This window comes from Arachis duranensis, chromosome 9 (assembly GCF_000817695.3).
Source record: "Arachis duranensis cultivar V14167 chromosome 9, aradu.V14167.gnm2.J7QH, whole genome shotgun sequence".
Taxonomy (NCBI): domain Eukaryota; kingdom Viridiplantae; phylum Streptophyta; class Magnoliopsida; order Fabales; family Fabaceae; genus Arachis; species Arachis duranensis.
Genome location: NC_029780.3, coordinates 117,370,499 through 117,385,597, shown reverse-complemented (window position 1 = coordinate 117,385,597; position 15,099 = coordinate 117,370,499). Strand labels below are relative to the sequence as shown.

The window sequence follows — 15,099 nt, the reverse complement described above, 5'->3', positions numbered from 1 at the left end:
AAAGTAAAAAATCTACTTCCAAAATTAAAATAAACTGAAAAAAAAAGAAACATATTATTTTTGTTTATTCAGATTTCAAACTATTTTTTTATGTATTCAGTCTAAATATTATTGTGGATGAAGGCATCAGTTAGAACTTGAGGCGCACGTAAAACGGTTCGGGAGAAAGAAAAACAAATTAATTAGCAAATATAAATCGCGCGATATATAAGCGGGGGGCAACATCAACACCAACACCAAAATCTATTCCTAAAAAATCACAACTAACTCAAACCCTAATTCCTCATTTGCCTACCTGTGAACTTTCCAAATCACAATGGACCACCGATCCATTAATGCAGGGCCTGCGAAGCAATTAAATTGGTTGGATCTTCCGAACGACCTCACTTTGATGATCATTGAGAAACTTACCACATTTCAGATCTTAACCAGCGTTCAGTTTGTGTGTCGCAAATGGTGGCGCATCTGCATGGATCCGCTCATGTGGCGCACCATCAACATGTGCAATATTGGGATTCGCAATTCGGTGGACTATAAATTGGAGAAGATGTGCCGCCATGCAATTGATCGTAGTTGTGGCCAGTTGGTAGACATAAGTATCGAATACTTTGGTACCGATGATCTCCTCAAATATATAATTGACTCGTAAGTTTAAAGTTTCACATTTTTATTTGTATAAAATTACTTTTTAACATTTATTGGCATATGATTTTTAATGTGATGTTTGTATTGATAATTATAATAAGATCATCGATAATTTGTAATTAAGTTGAAGAATTCAACTTGAATTACAATTGTTAAAAATTGTTAAAAGTTTCATGAATTACAAACTTTATTATTAAAGATTGTTCACGAGTCTTAATCTCATGAGGGTCACCTTTTTATCTTGTTGCAGTGTCAGTCTTATTATCCCCACTTTTATATTTCTTGACTAGTAAGATATTAATTAGAATTCATGCATATATAAAAGTAGATAAAAATTGTTATTTGTAAATTAAAATTAACAATTAAAATCAGTGTAATTTATTTTTAGTGTGTAGTTTGTATTTTAATATATATTTTATTCTAGTAATTAATTTGGTTATATACATAATATGGTTGTTAAAAAATAGCATCTTTAGTGTTACTTCTCTAAGTGAAGTTCAAATGTTAATAGAGAGTACCAACATGAATTATTGTCGTGTTTTGTTTCTCTTGCTGGTTGTTATGATTACGGTGTATTGTTGTTGAGTTGTCTGAATAAGTAACTTAGACAAATTATTTATGAATTTAAAAACTAACCGTTTGTATGGTAATTTTTAACAGAGGATGTCATAAATTACAACGCCTGCGACTTGTTCAATGCTTCCATGGAATTTCAGACAAAGGATTATGTGAGATGGCTGAAAAGCTTCCATTGTTGGAGGAACTTGATATTACCCTTTGTCTCGAAGTATCTAGTATTGCTTTAGAAGCAATTGGCCGACGTTGTCCTCTTCTAAAATCATTCAAGTATAACAACAATGCTGGCGGTAATAAAGAAGCATTTGTTATTGCACAAAATATGTCAAACTTACGCCATCTCCAACTTTTTAAAAACTACCTCGACAATAGTGGCTTGAGCGCCATTCTTGATGGTTGTCCTCATCTTGAATCTTTGGATTTACGCCTATGTTGTCATGTCAAGTTGGAGGGGAAATTGAGGACAAGATGTGATGAACAATTAAAAGATTTGAGGGATCCAGATGCACCTTGTGATGACTTTCAATTTTGGGGACTTTGCTTTGAAACCGCATACGATGATGAAGTATTTGACTATGAAAATGAGAAGCGGGCTCAAAAACAAGAAGCTCAAAAACGAGAAACAAGAAGAATTAATTCAGGATCAAGTACGGGAAAGAAGAATAATGTTAAATCCAAAAGCAAGAAGAAACGGTGAAGAAAAAAGAATGCAGAATTAATGACGAAAAAACATATATTATGAAATGGAAGATGCACATGAATTATTGCAGTCTAGTATTTTCTTTTTTAAAATTATAATTTTCTATATAGGTCGTGTTTATTTTATTTGTTTGATTTCATCTCTCGTCAGAAATAAATAATTGTTTGAAGTTTTTTAATAATATAACTGTTTGGAGAATTACGTTTGAATTTCTTTGTATGGTAACGTCTGATGTGAGGTCTGGATACTTTTGTATGCATTCAGCGTTCGACTTGCTAGAGTTTCGATTTTTAATAGAGTAGAACGTGTATATACTTTATGGGTGTCGATGTATTTATAGTAGAGTAGATAACAATTGCTAGAGTAGTTCCATCTTCACTAAAGGATAACCATTTTCTTTATTTTGGGAATTTGTTAAGACTTATCTTTTAAAGAAGATAGAGATAGTTAGAGAAATTTGGAAAGACAATTACTTTCTTAAATAAGCACAAACTGCCCATTTTCTTTGGAAATTATCTCATTTCATCGTGTCCAACCTCTTTAAAGAGGTCGGATATGAACAATAAATTTGCTGGAATAATATTATACGGTCTTCAAAAGGACAATTTCAGAGTTCCAAGTCTATAAAAATATAGGAATAAATAAATGAATATAAAATTAAAATGGATCGAAATGAAAAACACAGTGAGTGATTGGCTTGGTAAAGTCTCGGGAAAGAACTAGGGTTCCACCTCTGAATGAATGAACCTGTTTTGGACTGTCTTTCTCAATCTTCGTTAACCTCCTCTCTCCCCAAAAATCACCACATACACATTTCTCCTTCACCTGTAACATATTGTAACTTTGGTTAAGGTTTCCAACTGTAACAGACAACTTAAACTTCATGCAATGTAGTTGATTCGCTTCATATTCGCAATGTTTGCCACCCTTCAAAACCTTATGATTACCCCACCATATCTTGAACATCTGGATTAGTCATAAACACGATTAAGATATAACTTAACATTTTGATTAGTGTTTTAAGTTCTAACTGTCAGGCATCACTCCCATATTTGTCAGTCAACTTGAAGTTATCAATAGCCACCTATAATCACCATTCACTTGGTTATCATAGTTTGCGACCAAGTTATATATATATATATATATCTTTTATAAAAAAAAAAAATAATTCTCTACTATTCTAATTTTTTGAATTTTAAAATTAAAAATAAAATCTTTTTCTTAATTAATTAACTCCAAATTAACTGCATCCTAATTAGTTTTTTAGATTCTTTCTTAGTAAAATTATTCAAAGAGACTCAACTGATAGTGCTTTGATACACGTTTTTTTAGAAACTAGAAAATAAAATTGAAGTAGCATAAACTTGTTGAAATTCTTTTTTTGGTTCACGTTATTTTAATAAATTGAATTCATGTGCCACAAATTTCTGTTTTTTTTTTGTGATTGAAATAAATTAAACAAAGAAAAACAAAACAAACAAAACAAGGAACTGCTTAAATAGAGGAGCAGTCCCGTTTAAGACTATTTTTAAACTCTTCCCAAGGTGAAAGAAGCTCCACATGCGAAAGTTGTAACTTCATCGCCATCTTTGCTATAGTATCTGCCACCGTATTTGTATCTCATAATCAAACGAAAGTCAACACGCCAATTCCAATGCATGATATCTCTTATTTTGAGCACCAATGGATCAATAAACCCAAAACCATCTTGAGTAACAAGATTAAATGCTTCCACACAATCCGTCTCACAAATAACATCTCGTTGACCCACATCCCAAGCTAAGAAATATCCTCTCCAAATAGCAAACAATTCTCCTTGAAGAATACTATTACTCTCAATCATTCCAAAACACCCCTTTGCCAACTCCCATTACAATCTCTAATAACACAAGTAAAACCAACACTATCACCCGAACCAAAATAACTAGCATCACAATTAATCTTAAAAGTACCAATGGATGGGGGATTCGAAAAACCATTTAGAGTAGAGGGAAGGGACATACGTTGTAATTCAAAAATATTCCTAAGCTCCTTTTCTGAAGTTAATGCCAGACAAATCACTTTTTTCGGAGGCCAAGTTTCATGGGGATTAAATATGTCATTATTCCTTGCTCGCCATACCCACCAAAGTCCCGAAAAGAACTTGAACGGATGCTCTCTGCTATGATACAAGAACCAGTTCTTCAAATCCAAAGGATGACAAAAAATATCCAACCTATGCCAGACAACCTGAGCTTTTGGACAATCCCAAATACAATGTAAAACCGATTCCTGGCTAGAAAGACATCTTGGACACCTATCCGATGACGACATCCCTCTTCTAAAGCGAAAACTTGCAGTAGGAAGAGCCTCCTTAAGACACAACCAAGCCAAAAACTTATGCTTTTTCGGAACAAGCTGACGCCAAAGCCAAAGCCAATTCTCCCGCTCCTCCCAACCAAACAGTTGCTTACACAATCACAAGTAACCATTGCGTGAGTTATAGACTTTGACAGCAGACCCACTCCAATACCAACACACTTCCGGACCTGCTTGTTCATCTGGATTGTAAGAGAGAATATTACCTTTCAGATTTTGAGATAAAGGAGAATAAAGAGTATCCAAATGCCACCTACCAACCGACCAAATATCTTGTATCCGGAGATTCGAATCAGAAATGTGAACATAATCCATCTCATTAGATAACCGTCCTTCTCTCCTCCAGCTAGAAAACAAAAAATTCTGGTTCAAATCTCCAATACACCAAGCAAACCCATCCTTCAACACTTCCCAAGTCTTGCAAAGATACCTACAAATGGGAGAGTCCTTGTTCTTAGGATAACTAAAACAGTCATATAGAGATGATCGGTACTTGGCATCCAACAATTGGACCCATAGCTTGTTTGGCTGCTAGAAAAAAAGTCCAAACTAGCTTCCCAAGAAGAGCAATATTTACACAATAAGGATCTCTAATCCCCAAACCTCCATATTTTTTGGAGTAACTAGTACCTTCCAACTAACAAGATTCAATCCTCTTCCATCAACTTGTCCTTTCCGAAGAAAATTTCTCATCATAGACTCCAATTTACTAATGATTCCTTTGGGAAAAATAGAGACCTGCATCTGGTACGTGGGAATAGCGGCGGTAACAGAATTAACCAAGCAGAGTCTACCAGCCCGATTGAGTAAACTTCCTTTCCAGCTTGCTAGCCTACTCCGAACCTTATCCAGGACACCATTGAAAACTGAACGAGTCACCTTAGAATGGCTAAGGGTAACTCCAAGATACTTGCCCAAGTCCTGGACAAATCTGATAGAGGATACCCCAGTGAAAATCTCTTTCCTTGTTGCAGAGACATTTTTAGAGCAAAGCGCTTTAGACTTCTCCACATTAATCTTCATCCCAGATGCTTTGCAAAAAATCTCTAAAACTAACATCACATTTTGCACTTGTCTCTTTGTAGCTTTACAGAATAGAAGCAAGTCATTCGCAAACATTAAGTGGGTATTCTTGGTCCCCCTCTAGAAATAGCAACAGGCTCCCACAAGCCTAAATCAACCTAATGACTAATAAAGCATGCCAATCGCTCCATACACAACACAAAAAGATAGGGTGACATAGGGTCTCCTTGTCTAAGACCTCGACTAGGAGTAAAGCCATTCAGACGACTCCCATTCCAAAGAATAGATAATGAAGAAGCAGTGACACAATTCATAATCAAATTAAGTGTAGGAATAGGAAAACCAAAATTTCGTGATGATCTTGTAAACTACATTGCAAAGACTAATCGGCCTGAAATCTTTCATAGATACCGGTGATTCAACCTTTGGAATGAGAACCAGTAAAGTCTCCAACATTCTCGGATCAAGAGTAACACCGGAGAATGCCTGCTTAACCATCTTCTAAACATCAAGACCAATGATCTCCCAATATTCTTTGAAGAAGAAAGCTTGAAACCCTTCATGAAATGGAGCTTTAAAGGAGTTCATGTGAAAAACAGTTGTTCTTACTTCCTCCATAGTAACTGGTGCTGTAAGATTATTGCAAGCTTCCTCATTAGAGAAGGAAGAGGCACATCACCAAGGCAACCCAAATCAACATCATCCAAATGACAGAATAAGCTTTTATAGAAAGACTCTGTTTCTTAACTCAGAACCTCTGGATCAGTTTCCCACACTCCATCCTTGAGAAAAAGGCCATGAATCTTATTATGCTTCCTTCGCGCAAGAGTTTGAATATGAAAGAATCTTGTATTCCTATCCCCGAACCTAACCCACTGCTCTCTAGACTTTTGGAACCATAGGAGCTCTTCTTGCACTAGAGTATTATTATAATCATCAAGCAACTGTTGCTCTTTCTGACGCAAATAAATATTATCCACCACTTCCAAACGCTTTTGTAAATAATTAATCTGGTGCTCTAATTCAGATTTCTTAACAAAAATGTTACCAAATACCTTCGAGTTAAACTCTAGTGAATTCTTCTGTACTTCTGAAAGCTTGCCATGAATCCCTCTATTACCAGACCACCATGACTGGTTCACAATATCCCTATACCCAGGATGAGTAGCCCAAGCAGCAACAAATCGGAAAAGTCGATTCCCTTTAGGCTGAGGACGACCTTTACAACGCACCAGAATAGGGCAATGATCAGACTGAAGCTTATTTAAAACTTCTGCATAAGCCTCTGGAAAGATAGATAACCAACTATTATTTATACAGACTCGATCAAGCTTTTTTGCCACGTCAACATAATTTTTCACCCTCCTGTACCAAGAAAATTGCCTCCCAATAGTCTTCAGATCAAACAAACCACTATCCCCTGATGAAGTAGCAAACATGTCTGCTCGTTGATGAGAAAATTGACAGCCTTTAGATTCATGAGAAAATTTGACTTCATTAAAATCACCAAGAACAATCCAAAGTCCTTGAAAAACCATGGATTGTGCAACAAGATAATCCCAAAGGAGAACCCTTTTCTTAAATTGAGGACTGCCATAAATGCCACTACACCTCCAAATTAAATTATTAAAGTGAACCTCAACAGTAACACCCTGGTCAAAAGCATTAATGAACTTACAACAAACACCCTTCATAGAGGATAGAAACCAAATACCTCCCTTATGCCCCTCTGCTTCTACTATACCAACAGAGTGATACCCCAACATTTCCCAAAATAATTTTAAATGCTGAAAAGGTGAGTGAGTTTCAACCACAATAAAGAAAACAGGTCTAAATTTCCTAACAAATTCCTTACAATGCACCCGGGCTAACTTATTAGAAGCACTCCTAATATTCCAAATAATCATATTTAAACTATCCATAAATAATAAGGACAGAATAAATAAGAACATAAACTCTAAACAGAATCACCAAGAAGTTACAACATAAAGTTCTTTATAAGAAGAATATTTTTATCATTTTTTTACGTACTTTTAAATTATTTATTTCAAATTATTGTCAATGAAAAATTTTACGTGATAAAAATTTGTTATTTATGCCTAAATTTAAACTAATTAACATTAGTCAATTCTTTTTTCTATACTAAAATTGTCAGTCTTTAATAATTTGTATCTTCAATTATTCAAAAAATTTTATATATAAAATAAAAAATAAACATTAATTTTTATATTTTATATTGTCAATCAATGTATTAAAATTAAACTTTAGAAAGTAAAGGGTAAATTGGTACCTCTCATATATTATTATACATATAATGTGTTTATTTGAAATATTTTTCATGCATGACATTAAATAATTATATAATTACTCAATCCAAATTATAGTAAATTTGGATAAAAATATATTATTTTTTTGAATTAAGAGTCTAATAATAAGGTAGAATATCTGAGAAATAATATACACGTACGAGTTGAAGTATAAAATACCTCAAATGAGAATTATCGTGTGTGGCTTCATTCTTTTAATTTTCGCATAAATCTCTTAAAATTTTGTTAATATTTTTTCGCATATGTTTTCATTCATTTTGAAAATATAAATCTGAAAAAATATTTTGTGATTAACTTTTTGTATTCTTTATGTATTCTTAATTTCTTATTATAATTAATCATCATCAATATTAAACTAATAAAAAAATAATCTAAGTAACAAAGTCAAAAGCAAGTAAATCAAAAACAATATATTTTTAGTAAAAAAGAATGATTACTGTTATTATCATTATACCTCTTTTTTGTCTTTTTTTCTTTGAGTGTTGAAAATTTTAAATTTAATGTGAAATAATTGAATGAGAGCTTTTAAATTTATTATTCGTGGATAACTTTTATTTTTAATTTATATTAGGCTAAAAAACAGTCTATTGTACACCTTGTACACATTATACAAATATCTCATCGACTCCGTAGCGACATTTTTTTTTTATTACATATCATTGCGTTTTGATCCCTACGCTCTGGATTCTTGCCCTCTAAGTTGAACTAAATCCATTTCAAATATTTTATTTGAGATTTTCTTCAATTATGAACTATATTGTCTAACAACCTAGGTTTATTTTAAATTTAGTGGTGAGACTATATTAAAAAAAAAAAATCAATTTAAACATTTAAGCTAGTATCCCACAAGATACTATTAATTGTTATTAGTTTTATTTTGGCGTCTGTTGTCTAGATTTAGAACACGGTAATTTATGCACTCGTCTATCTGTTATATCTATATTTAGGCTTGAGTCAAACGCAAAGAGATTCAGTATTAAGAAAAAAAAAGAAAAAGAAAAAAGAAATTAATTAGCAAAATACTAATCGCGTAGATATATAATTGGGGCTTGGAGGCAATATCAATACCAACACCAAAATCTATTCCTAAAAATCACAACTAACTCAAACCCTAATTCCTCATTTGCCTACCTATGAACTTTGTAAATCGCAATGGACGTCAGATCCAATATTGCAAGGCTGCGAAGAAATTAAACTTGTTGCATCTTCCGGACGACCTCACTGTAATGATCATTGGGAAACTTACCGCAATCGAGATCTTAACCAGTGCTCAGTTCGTGTGCCGTAGATGGCGGAGAATCTGCATGGATCCGCTCATGTGGCAAACCGTCAATATGTGCGACATTCGGATTCGCAATGCAGTGGAATATAAATTGGTGGAGAAGATGTGCCGCCATGCAATTGATCGTAGCTGTGGCCAGTTAGAAGACATAAGTATCAAGTATTTTGGCACCGATGATCTCCTCAAATACATAATTGACTCGTAAGTTCAAGATTTTTCATTTTTCATTGTATGAAATTTCTTTTAACATTTATTGGCATATAATTTTTATTGGTAATTATGCTAAGCTCATCAATAATTTATAATCGAGTTGAAGAATTGAAGTTGAATTATAATTGTTAAAAATTGTTAGAAGCTCTATGAATTCAACATTTATTATTAATTAGACAAGTGTATGTACGTATGATTAAACATAACCGAGTAACTGCATGGATGAAGAACAAGATATATATTGAAATTAAAGGATTTTCACACATGATTGAAGAAGTGTCATAATTATTATAAACAAGTTTTAATCTCATGAAGAAGACACGTTATTTTTGTTGCAGTGTCAATTTTACACCACACTTATTATATGTTGCTTAACCATTAAGTTTGTATGGTGATTTCTAATAGGGGATGTCATAAATTGCGACGTCTGCGACTTGTTCAATGCTTGAATCAAATTTCAGACAAAGGATTATGTAAGATGGCTGAAAAGCTTCCATTGTTGGAGGAACTTGAAATTACCCTTTGTCTCAATGTATCTGGTATTGCTTTAGAGGCAATTGGTCGAGGTTGTCCTCTTCTAAAATCATTGAAGTTTAACTACAATCGTAACAATACTGGGGAAGAATTTGCTATTGCGCAAAATATGTCCAACTTGCGTCATCTCCAACTTGTTCCAAGCAGCTTCAATAATAGTGGCTCGAGAGCCATTCTTAATGGTTGTCCTCATCTTGAATATCTGGATTTACACGAATGTGACATAGTCGAGGTGGAGGGGATATTGAAGACAAGAAGTGATGCACAATTAGTGACACCAATACCAAAACCTACTTCAAAATTTACATCGAACTCAAACTATATTCTTTCTACTTTATTATTCTCATTCTTATTATTATTCTTATTATTATTAGGTAAAAACTCAAGTGAACTCGACTTCACATTAAGTTAATACTTTAGAGTCGTTAGATGAAAATTTAGTCAAATCAGTCAGATCATCTAACGACTCTTAGATATAACTTTACTTGAAGTCGACTGCACCTGAATTTCCACCTTAATTGTTTTTTATACAAGTTTTAAGTTTCTGTAAAATATAGGTTTAATCAAGTCTATATTCTTATTTGACTTCTGATTGTGGACATAATAAGATTTAGTTTGAAGTTGATTCAAAAACTGTTTTAGACCTCTATTACAATAGTATTAGTGATTTTTATTTTTCAGCACCTCTAAGTTGAGACATAGCCACTCTACTCTTTATGTTGTTTATGTGTCTATTCCTGTTGTAGTTTTCTTGCACAAAAAAAATTAAATAATCATGTCCAAGAGTTACAAACAATAAGAAAAATGATATATTCATAAATAAGTTCATGTGCCACAAATTTTCTGTTTCAGAACCCGTCAACAAATTGGTTAAAAGGTAAAACACGCCAGCAAAATTCGTTCCTTTAATGAAATTTCAAACAAATTAAATGATGTTACTATATTTATTTGGAATCTACATAGAAAGCATAACAGATCAGATCAAGCAAATATATGGAAAAGAAAAAGTGGATTAGCATTAGCATAATATGTGAATTGCTATTAGAGGCAAAGGAGGAAATAATCATAGCTGATTTGATTGTTGGAAAGAAATTTTTGGAATCAAATTATGGTACAATCATTATAATTTATAAAGGACAACAATGGAATTAGAATTGCATATTTGACATTTATAGAAAGAGAAAGCACAACAAATAAAATAAGGATTGCAAGTGTTTTTCACTAAACAAATTTTTTTTCATCTCAAAAAATTAAATTTGAAATCGGTAAAAAGCTCAGATGAGTTTGCCCATTATTCAACAAATTTGATGTTGATTTTGTAATTTAATTATAAATATAGAATATAGAAATTAAAGATAATTGAAGAACTTAGTAATTTTAAAATCTGTCTTTGTCTTATTGGTTTAAAATAGGTTAAAAATATAAAATATTTATTATATATAATTTTTATAATTTCATTCTTTAATTTCAAAATATTTCAAAACTCGTGAACACACGTTAAAGCATAAAAAATAAATTTAATTTTAATATATAATTTTACACAAATATTTAATTATGTATTACTATGTCAGTAAAAATAATAATTTTGAATAATCAATACGTAAATGGTTATTTAAAGAAACAGATATGATTGAATGGAAATGTAAAATATTAAATATCATAACATCAAAATTAAATTTATAAAAGAATAGTTAAAAAAAAACAACATATCAACAATTTCTTTAAATTTGGAACAAACTAAATCATCTTACTATATCTATATGCATTTGAAGTACTCAATTAATACCTAATAACTGGCCACATATTTCAAGAGATGAGATATAAGAAAGTCGAGGCTTCATCATAGGAGAGGACGGTTTCAAAGGAAGGAATAGGAAAATAAATATTAATGACTTGCATCCCACGCAATTAAAATAGGGATTCTAATCACTCACATGTTATTTAAAAAGCTTTTGTTTTCACTCCAACACTAACAACCCACAAATTCAATTCCTTACTCATCCAATGGCCAGATGGACTATCAAGCGCAGCCGCAAACGCAAAACCGCCGGGAGAATCTGGCTTGGTCTTCCGAACGACCTAACTTTGATGATCTTCTCGAGGCTTTCCACGGTTGACATCTTGGCTAGCGTCCAGCGGGTGTGCCGTCAATGGTGGAGCATCTGCATGGATCCGCTCATGTGGCGCACCATCAACATGTGCGATCTTGGGATTCGCAATTCGGTGGACTATAAATTGGAGAAGATGTGCCGCCATGCAATTGATCGTAGCTGTGGCCAGTTGGAAGACATAAGTATCGAGTATTTTGGTACCGATGATCTCCTCAGATACATAATTGACTCGTAAGTTCAAAGTTTTTCATTTTTCATTTATTGGCATATGATTTTTACTGTGATGTTTGTATAGTATTGGTAATTATACTAAGCTCATCAATAATTTATAATCGAGTTGAAGAATTGAAGTTGAATTATAATTGTTGAAAATTGTTACAAGCTTTATGAATTCAACATTTATTATTAACTACTGCATGGATGAAGAACAAGATATATATTGAAAATTAAGGACGTTCACACATGTTTGAAGTGTCATAATTATTATAAACAAGTTTTAATCTCATGAAGCAGTCACCTTATTTTTGTTGCAGTGTCAATTTTACTTACACCACACTTATATGTTGCTTAACCATGAAGATAGTTGTTAGAATTTATGCTATGTAAAGCATAGTATATATCTTGTTACTTCTCTAAGTGAAGCTCAGATAATACATATTATTGTTATGTTACTAACAGTTTAATTTGTATGGTGATTTTTAACAGGGGATGTTATAAATTGAGACGCCTGCGACTTGTTCAATGCTTCTATGAAATTTCAGACGAAGGATTATGTGAGATGACTGAAAAACTTTCATTGTTGGAGGAACTTGATATTATCCTTTGTCCCTATGTATCTAGTATTGCTTTAGAAGTAATAGGCCGAAGTTGTCCTCTTCTGAAATCATTCAAGTTTAATAATGATGGCGGTAACAAAGAAGCATTTGCTATTGCACAAAATATGTCCAACTTACGCCATCTCCAACTTGTTGATAACTATTTCGACAATAGTGGCTTGAGTGCCATTCTTGATGGTTGTCCTCATCTTGAATCTTTGGATTTACGTATGTGTCTAAAAGTCGAGTTGGGAGGGATTAAAAGATTTTAGAAATCCAGATGCACCTCTTGATGGCTTTCAATTTTGGGGACTAAGTTATGAAACCGAATACAGTGTTGCAGCATATAAGTATCGATGCGAGAAGCGGGACGAGAAAGAAAAAAGATATAGAGAGACAAAAAATTTGGATGCAGCAAATTGGGAGGACATAGATGCTATATGGAAAAGTATCAAAAGTCAAAGATTACTGTATAAAGGATTAATTTCAAGATCAAGTAGGGGAAAGAAGTATAGTGCTAAATTCAAAGGGAAGAAGAAACATAAAAGAAAAGAATGTAAAATTAATAATCGAAAAAACATATATTATGAAATGAAAGATGCAGATGAACTATTAAAATCTAGTGTTTTCTTTTTTTAAATTATAATTTTTTACATAGGTCATGTTTATTTTATTGCTTTGTTTTTAATTTTTTATCTCTTGTGGGAAATAAAGAAATGTTTGAAATTCTTGGATAACATAGATTTGTTGAGACAATATTATAGTCTTCATTTATAATTTTCTTTTAAAGAGTTCCAAATCTTTAAAAATAAATTAAATATGTAAAATATAAAATTATAATATGATGATTTAGATTGTTCGCTTAATAAAAATCAACCTAAATATATATTAAAATTACTTATTAAATCAATCACTTGTATAAACTATATGTTGCAATACAAAATAGATATACATAAATATATAAAGATTCATTTGAGGATAATGCTAATGCACTTGAAAAAAATAAAGAGTGTAATACTCTCAGAGGTAAAGGAGGAAAGAATCATATCTGATTTGATTGTTGGAAACAAATTATTGGAATCAAATTATGGTACAATCATTATTATAATTTATAAAGGACACAATGCAATTAGAATTGCATATTTGGCATTTATAGAAAGAGCATAGGACAACAAATCTACTTAATATATTAAAATTGGGTTTTTTTCTAACTACTAAAAGCGACGTGTCGATTTCTCATGCCTCTGTTTTTCCTCCAAAATGAATAAAAAATTTTCTATTTTAAATTATTTTATTGTAATTATATTATAATTAATACTAAATGAATAATATATAATTATACTAATTTAGCAACATATCTTCATTATAATTGTATCAAATCAATATTTAATGCACTATTAAACTACTTATCAATAATCAATAATAGTAATAATAATAATAAAAAAATTTTGTTACCCGATTCACGTATATCAAATAATTTTTTAAATTATTTTATAAAAAATATCTTTAATATAATTATATTGTAATTAATATTTAATGAATAATATATAATTATACTAATTTAGAAACATATCTTTATTATAATTGTATGTATCAAATCAAAATTTAATGCATTATTAAAAAATTACCTTAATAATAGGTAATTTACATATTTATTTTTGTTTTACTAAAGTCTATATATATTGTTTTTCTGTGATACATGAATCTAAATTTGAGAGTCAATTCATAATTTTATATTTAGTGTTTTTTTTACTACTTCATAGAATAAGAACGTATTCTTCATTTTTTTTATTGAAGTTGATCATTTTACGGTACAATTTATAATTTTTTATAATATTTTTTTATATATTCATTCTATTATATTATCCTTTTGATAATTTTTTATTTGTTGTTACTCTAAGTTATTCTTATCGTCTAATGTTATAGTTCAATTGTCTTTTGTCACAATCGTTTACAATGCATCACATCCATGAAATACTTTATCGAGTTGTCTTTACTGATTCGAGTTCCAAGAAATACCTCATCGAGTTGTCTTCACTGATTCAGGTTCCAACTACATGAATATAAGTGTTCAAAGAAGAGGCAATAGTCTCTACTTTATCATAGAATGGTTGGATCTACTCACCTATTATGATCAATCCAATAGAATGTGGTTAAAGTTAGATTTCTTAGGAGGAGCTCGATTTTTTATTGAGGAATTGTATCCACGGAACCTTATAGGACAAGTTCAAGTTCCATCCCCTCCATGCTTTTTATGTCTGCCTGAAAATCTTCGAAGTGGAGCACATAATGAAATTGAATTCCCTCAGTTTCAGTTCAATTTTTCTAAATTCGTGACAAATTCAGATATGCAATTTCAACTATTGGTAATATATTTAAATTTTTTTAGTTTAAGCTGTTCATTATTAGAATAATTTTTTAACATATTTTGATTTTTTTCAGAAATTACCAGCTTTCTTTTGCATGCATGCAATGCCATTGAGGGGAATAAGAGTTAGTTTGGTTTCTCGGTGTGACA

General features: G+C 31.6%; 3 protein-coding genes across 3 annotated transcripts; all 3 read left to right on the top strand.

The window, feature by feature from the left end:
• Nucleotides 1–316: 316 nt before the first annotated feature.
• On the top strand, nucleotides 317–1,918 carry LOC110275785 (putative F-box/LRR-repeat protein 23). Its single transcript, XM_021132051.2, has 2 exons — nucleotides 317–645; nucleotides 1,306–1,918. The coding sequence occupies exons 1-2, from the start codon at nucleotides 317–319 to the stop codon at nucleotides 1,916–1,918; spliced, it is 942 nt and encodes a 313-aa protein (XP_020987710.1).
• Nucleotides 1,919–8,762: 6,844 nt separating this feature from the next.
• LOC107467737 (putative F-box/LRR-repeat protein 23) lies at nucleotides 8,763–10,067 on the top strand. Its single transcript, XM_052254436.1, has 3 exons — nucleotides 8,763–9,112; nucleotides 9,527–9,912; nucleotides 10,030–10,067. The coding sequence occupies exons 1-3, from the start codon at nucleotides 8,763–8,765 to the stop codon at nucleotides 10,065–10,067; spliced, it is 774 nt and encodes a 257-aa protein (XP_052110396.1).
• Nucleotides 10,068–11,659: 1,592 nt separating this feature from the next.
• On the top strand, nucleotides 11,660–12,853 carry LOC107467738 (putative F-box/LRR-repeat protein 23). Its single transcript, XM_016086913.3, has 2 exons — nucleotides 11,660–11,997; nucleotides 12,472–12,853. The coding sequence occupies exons 1-2, from the start codon at nucleotides 11,660–11,662 to the stop codon at nucleotides 12,851–12,853; spliced, it is 720 nt and encodes a 239-aa protein (XP_015942399.1).
• The last annotated feature ends 2,246 nt before the right edge of the window (nucleotides 12,854–15,099 follow it).